Source organism: Poecilia latipinna, unplaced genomic scaffold, assembly GCF_001443285.1.
Source record: "Poecilia latipinna isolate Pla-1442-1.1 unplaced genomic scaffold, P_latipinna-1.0 Scaffold827, whole genome shotgun sequence".
In the NCBI taxonomy this organism is placed as follows: Eukaryota; Metazoa; Chordata; class Actinopteri; order Cyprinodontiformes; family Poeciliidae; genus Poecilia; species Poecilia latipinna.
The window spans coordinates 179121-186187 of NW_015113443.1; the positions used below are offsets into that span (position 1 = coordinate 179121).

The 7067-nt window shown below is 40.9% G+C and overlaps 1 protein-coding gene across 3 annotated transcripts in view; it reads right to left on the minus strand.

Moving 5' to 3' along the window:
• Positions 1 to 710: 710 nt before the first annotated feature.
• Positions 711 to 7067, minus strand: part of smurf1 (SMAD specific E3 ubiquitin protein ligase 1) — a 21885-nt gene continuing 15528 nt past the window's right edge. For 2 of the 3 annotated variants that reach the window (XM_015047458.1, XM_015047457.1), the window contains exons 11-18: positions 6055 to 6158; positions 5076 to 5190; positions 4796 to 4974; positions 4545 to 4682; positions 4334 to 4454; positions 4002 to 4203; positions 2561 to 2636; positions 711 to 2473 (exon numbers count right to left, since the gene is read on the minus strand). In XM_015047458.1, the coding sequence (XP_014902944.1) occupies positions 2374 to 2473; positions 2561 to 2636; positions 4002 to 4203; positions 4334 to 4454; positions 4545 to 4682; positions 4796 to 4974; positions 5076 to 5190; positions 6055 to 6158 (1035 nt within the window). In that variant the 3' untranslated portion in view covers positions 711 to 2373. Of the gene's footprint in view, positions 2474 to 2560; positions 2646 to 4001; positions 4204 to 4333; positions 4455 to 4544; positions 4683 to 4795; positions 4975 to 5075; positions 5191 to 6054; positions 6159 to 7067 lie in introns of all 3 variants that reach the window. The other variant, XM_015047456.1, reaches the window with a different exon arrangement.

Sequence of the window (7067 nt, forward strand, 5' to 3'; positions counted from 1 at the left end):
CCCCCTTGTTAATTAGAAATTTAGATGAGAATAAAAGTAAATTAGGTATAAGGGAATTGTTTCAGAGATTTTAGTTTTTAGTGTTTGTAGTTTATTAAGAAGAGAAGATTTTAGTAGTAAAAGCATCTGATCCATACTCCAATTTGGAAGGTGGCGGTTATGCGCCTAAAAGTTGTTTGCCAACCGCCATAAAAAAGGGAAGAAGAAGAAGTAGAACCGCCCTCTGCAGTCTAAATGACCTCAGCAGGTAGAGAGCACTTCAGTGTTTGCAAGTCCTGTCCAGGTGTTCCAGGTCACCTGTAGATTTAGCTGCTGAGCTTGAGCAATGAAAGACACAGGTGTGCTTGAGTCTTTGTGAGGTGCGTGCCAGTTGGGTGGAGATGGTGAATGAATCCAAAACTGTTGGATTTGCTGATTTAACTTGCATAAAAAAGGGACAGCTTTTCATAATGAATTTAAGACATTTTAAAGATGCGTGGACCCTGTGTCATCTTGACTTGCATGCCACACTTTTCAGACTTGTATGTATAAGTGCTTCTGCAGGCAACAGATGTGATTTTCAATCATTCTTTTGGGATTTTCTGCAGCTTCTACAGGACTGTGAAGAATTATTTTTATGACTTGTTTAACAAAACAATCGTTACAACCACTAAACATCATTGTAAGTCTTTTTAACTGAAACATCAAAGGGCGACACACTTGCACACACGCAGGATTGTATTTTTCAATTTAATTTCTTTTAATATAATCTTATTTACATTGTATTTTTTTCATAAATGTTTAGTACATTGTAAGTTACAATACTTTTGCATCCATTACACAGTGAAATTAGACCATAGAAAACGCAGATTGAAATAATACTGCTTAACAGTCTTCAATCTACAACGGAACGTTCCCCTCTTTCCCTCCTGTCCGCATGTTTCTTCTCGCTCAATAAAATTTGATTTCACTCTCTACTGTGGAGCTTAAATGGTTCAAAAGGGATTCATTCATTGTGGTCTTAAAGATGATGATTAGTTTTCCAAACGTTCGGGCTACAGAGAGAGAGAGAAAAAATCATGTTTAGGAGGAATAAAAACATGGCAATATAGGCGATAAGACATGTATAAAAAAGGCTTACGGGGCACAAATGTTAGAAATGACGTGGCTTCTTCTTTGCATCTTGAGGCTCATTTTGATTAAGAATAACTAACTCCACCCCCCCACCCCACCAAAACTAAAAAAAATAAGATAAAAATCCAGGATGTACCCTTGGATTAGTTTTACTTCTCAAATTACGGTTGGGGGTGAAGCGGGGGAAATGTAACTTCAGCAAATGTAACCCGGTGTTTTCAAAACACCAACATCTTTCATACACAGACGAGATTATTTATTCCCCCCCCCCACAGTAACATGGATGTTTGAAAGTAACAAAACTCAGGAAAAAAAAAAAATCCACTTTGTGGATGACTTGAATTGCATGAGAATTGACCCTTCAGCTCCAGTAGGTTGAGCTGCGATTAAGAAATTAGTGAGGGCTCATTGCAGAGCATATAGCAGCTTGGTCAGTAATCATTTAGTAATAAATAATAAAAACATCAGAGAGGATCAGAGTGGTCGCAGGTACAAACGTAAGAGAAAAAAAAAGGTTAAACGGAGGCTCATTGTATCATCTTTACAGCATAACAGAGTGCCATGCTATACACACACACACACACACACACACACACACACACACACACACACACACGCGCATACAAAAAAAGAAAACAAAAAAAAAGAATCCCACTCTCTCACATGCAGACTGAGACACAAAGACACGCAACAGTGGTTAAACATGAAGCATGAATACTAGTCGATCAATCAGCTTGTTACGGAGGAAAAAAACAAAAACAAAAAAAAAAACATCGCTCCCCACCGCCTTGCTCAACGCACACCTGAATTCAAAGTTCGCAGGCTCGTACGCGATTGGCTGATTGTGCCCGAAGACTTGAGCACGACTCGAGTCGAATTTGCCGTGGTTACACATTCGTAAGAGTGACATCATAGCTTGTTAAAACTGATGGATAAAAATGCTTCTTGAAAATATTTGAAAAATTTTTTAAAATACTTTTTTTTTCTCCCCCCACCCCCTTTTACCCCCTTCCTCCTCCTCCTCCTCTTCTTCCTCCTGCTGCTGCTGTGCTTCCTCGTTTAACCGCAGGCAGTCCGGCGGTGGCAGAGGTGGCAAGAGACGGCGTGTTCTCGTAATGCTTGGCTGTTTGGCGTACTCAGAGTACACCTGGAGTTCGGTTCGTGTGTGTGTGTGCATACATGTCGAATGTCAGATAGTTGGGTGTGCAAGTGCAAGCGAGTGTGACCGGCGTCGTCCTCCTCGTCCTTGTGGCGGAGCCGTCACTCCACGGCGAAGCCGCACGTCTCCTCCACGGCCGTCAGCAGCTTCTCGTAAAGTTTCTCGTAGGACTCGTAGGGAGGGATGTCTATCCGGTTAAAACTGGAGACGCACAAAAAAGAGGATTCGTCAGGAAGTTTATTCATTCTTTCATAAATTCATGAACGAATAAAACCCGAGGCGTCTTACCACGTGTGAGCTTTCGGTAGGTTCTCTGTGTTGGCGTCTATCAAGTGGATGGTGAAGAGCCTCGGTCCTGCAGAACCTGTAGAGCCTTACACACATACATTCTAGTTATCACTGCTCTACAATGGGAGACGGCGGGCTGGTCGTTTTAAACCAGACACCAGTAAAAAACGCAGGGAGTTTAACGGGAGTTCATGTGAGAGACCAACACCGGGTGGGACTTCACTGGAAAGTGGATTGAAAACTTGACACGTTTATGTGTTTATATGTTCAACATGTTGAAAATCTGAAAATGATGCTGTGTATTTCCAGAGCATGATGATGCCACCACCGTGTTTCACAGCGTGGGTTACACGTTTCCAGGTGAAGGTCTTGGATCAGTTTCATCTATATTTTAAGCACATAGATTCAGTGAATAATCCTCAACTTTTTGTGCGTCTGTGGTGAGATTTTATCCTCCTATCCTTGCACTACTAATGCTTACCATTAACCTTTATGCTTCTTATACAATTTATTCAGTTTTTGCTGTAATCATCTCCATATGTCAGTATTATCTTGCCCACATGATCACCACACAAAATTTGTTCACCGACGTTCTCCAGCAAACCTCTGACTCCTCCGGCAGAACAGCTGGATTGATGCTGAGATTAAATTTAACCCAGGTGGAAATTCTGGATTTTATTTAGAATCATTTCAGATTTTTTTTTTTTTTTTTTAGCTGAAAAATCAGCAAAAAAATTTTTTAACAAAAATATTTCAACATAAATAAAAAGTGGGCTGTAGCTAACAATTATTTTAGTAATCAAGTAATCTGACGATTGATCAAGTAATTAACTAAACATCAACACAGTATTGGACTAATCTGTTGACTGTTCGTTTACTATTAACTAGTTAATAACTGGGTAGCAAAATGTACTTCCAAGGAGAAAGTGAACCAGCTGAAGCTAAAACTGTGACACTTGAGTTTTGGGTAGAATATATTTACAGACAAAGACATCTTTGTCTTTATTTTTGACATCTAAATTACAAAATGTTGATTTTTTTTGGAACAGTTTTGCAGTGCTATTGTTTCATCAAATGGCATATTCTAGAATCTGTAGACTCCACTTTAAACGATTAATCGTTTGCTAAATTAGCTGATGATTATTTCAAATAATTGATTAATCACGATTAATCGTTTTAGCCCCCCATTTTATTCAGCACATAATCAATTAGCAATATGCCGGTTGGAAGGAATCGATAAGAACCTCCCGTTTGACTCACAGGCTATGATTAGTAGTTGATGATTTCAATACCCGATTAATCACGATTAATTGTTTCAGCCCTGACATGAATCAAAGCAAACTTATTGGGAGTAAACGAACAAATGTCAATATGAAACAACTGCAGCTAAAAAGCTGTGTGTTGATTTTGTGTGGCGGCTCTGCGCCGGTGCCTGACCCACCCTGCAGCGCTTTGAACCCCTGCAGGGGAACCCGAGTGGAGCCTGTGACAAACTGCAGGAGGCGCCCTCTCCTCTCCTCGCTGAAGGCCTCCACGGCCTGCCAGAACCACCGCACCACGTTGCTCTCCCCGGTGCAGTGCTTCAGCCGGGTGTTGGCCTTCCAGTCCGCCAGGTCTATCTTCCCCAGTCCGCCGATTATTAACTGGATGGGACAGAGAGAGCGGGATGTTACGTGAGGACGGTGATCGAAAAACAAGAACGAGACGTGAAGAATCGCGGTCGGTTCAGCCGGTTTCCCCTCAAATGAAGGTCCGTCGTTCAGAGGCGCGCACCTCTAGCTCTTTGTGGTCGAACGGTTTGAGGAGGTGCTGCGGGATCAGCTCGCTGAATCCTTTCTGGAGAGCCAGGAACTGGGCTTCAATCCCACGCATGAACCTCCAGTTCACATAAAGTCTGCAACACACAGCCAACACCAGCAAAGTGAGCATCCCACACCACACCGGGAAGCATTTCTCAACACCTGGTTTTGTTATCCGTTCCCACCTAACGTATTCCTTCTTGTTCTCCTCGGTGACGGGAATATTTCTGCCGTTAGGTTTGAGTTCGTGCTGTGAGAACTTCCCAAAGGCGTTGTGCTCCACGCAGAACGTGTGATCCAGGACTGAAGTGATGTCGTTCTCCCTGCACACACACACGATAAAGTGAACACTGGGCTGTAAAATATGAAATAAAAACAGGGAAGTGACTCAAAGTCACAGTGGGTCATTTGGGCCGATCAAAGGCAAAGTTCTCACAATATCCAGACGAGGCTCTTGTGCAACTCCGGGTCCGTGGTCTCCAGGTCGTTGAGCTGGATGGGTTTACCTAGCAGCTGCTTGTAGAAGGGCAGCGTGAAGCTGCCGTTGATGTAGTGACTGTGGAAGACCGCCAGGCCCATCACGCGGCCCACAAAGTGAAAATAGGACAAGTGGTCCTAAGAAAAAACAGAGAGAGAGAGAGAGAGAGAAGGGCGTGTGAACCAAAGTTTGGGATCCCCCATTAACTCGACGTAAAGCGCGTTATTAGTGAACTCACAGGGTTGATGGAGGAGTCGGGGTTGATCTGTAGTGTGTAGATGTTGTCAGTGGAGTACTGGAAGAGGCCGTAGTAGGGGTTCAACATCTCATGACACAGCAGATACAGCCACTCCCTGGAGACAAGGTTACTCAGCGTTAGACGAGTGAACTTAAACGCACAATAAACCAGATGTTACTGCTTATTCTTCATACATGTGCTTGTCAATTTCTTACTGATGCTCTGAAATTTTCCCACTGAGGGACAAATAAAATGAATTTTCTATTCTATTCAAGCTACAGTGGGGGCGAACGTTGCAACTAACGATTATTTTAGTAATCGTTAGATTATTCTGATGATTAAGCTGATTTTAAAAAAATGCCACTTAACCACTCAAAGCCTTTTTTAAAACACAATATTAGAAATACATTAAAAGACGCAAATAATTCATTTACATTTTCGAATAAAAAAATAAAAATGTATTGCTTAAAATGAAATAACATTCCTTTAGTGTGTGTTATGTTGATCATTTGTAGCAAAGCATGAATCTGCAGCTAGAGACATATTATCTACTGATCTGTTGATTTATTTTGATAAAAACTGAGAGCATTTATAGAAGTTTTTTTGTTTTAAGATTTTGAATCAAATAAAGCAAAAACTGTCACTTGTGGAGTTCTGGGTAAAACATTTTTACGAAGAGTTTTTATCTTAAATACAAAAATGTTTATGTTTTTGTACAGCTTTTGTACAGCAAGTAGTTTGTAAAATTTGTTAACAATTAATAGACTAATATTCATAGTTGACAATTATTTCAATAATTGATTAATCATAATTAATTTGATAAATCGTTTCAGCCCTAAAACACATTTAATTAGTGATACACTAAGTTAATTAAGCACTTATGCTTAATTAAACATATGCTGCACATTCTAATAAAACTTGGCGCAGACAAGAAATAGAGCAGCAATAAACAGCAGCAGCTCAGAGCCTTCACCCTCACCTGGCCACTCCTCCGTAGTCGAGGCCCTCCTCGCCTCTGAACTTCACCATCAGCCGTTTCTTCAGGTCCTTCGGCCTCATCTTCATTATCTGTCGATACGACTCCTGGGAACGCACACAGGACACAGATCAACCCTGAATAAGTCGTACAGGTCGACTGAAACGGTTCGAGGCAACAAGCCCGGGTTGTGAACGCACCGCAGTCCTAATCAGCCGAGTTGAGCACAACGACAAATACGACGTCTAGTGCTGAAGCCTGGTGTTTTAATGTATTCTAGCACTAAATGTTTTTTTTTGTTTGTTTTTACTAAACTCAGGAGTTTTAAACATGGCACACTCAATGTTTTGATTGGCTTGTTGTTTGTCAGTTTTGCCTCTTTCTCCTGACAAACGCCTGCCGACCATAGCGCTGCGTCTTCGGCGCAGACATAGTTTCTCTCAGTGGAAACAAAACGACCTGGTACTTTCCACCAAACCAAATCCAGTTTGGTGGAAAATTTCCCCGAAAAGGGCTAAATAAAAACCCACGCCGCAGATTTTTATTTGAGAAAATTGTTTAACACCCTTGTGTCATTGTTTTACTTCACAACTACTTTGTGTTTGTCTTTATCACATGAAACTGCAATCAAATTTATTAAAAGTTTCTGCCACAAAAAAAGTGAGAAAGGTTCTGGAACCAGTGTTGCTTCAGCAGCAGCAGCAGCTGCTGCTGCTGTTGTTTGCCAGTGATGCAACACAAACAATGTTTTGCACAGAGTCTATCCACCAATCAGAGGCATGTTTACAATCCAAACCGCTCAGCTTGGTAGAATAATAAGCAGCTGAGTGGATCAGGGTTGAAAATGTTTCTCCACTGAGGCGTTTTGGGGAAAAAAATAAGTAATTCAAAGAAAACAAAGAGCACATATATATATATATATATATATATATATATATATATATATATATATATATATATATATATATATTTTGTTTTTCAGACTTTTATGTATGTATCACACGCTGTTTTATATA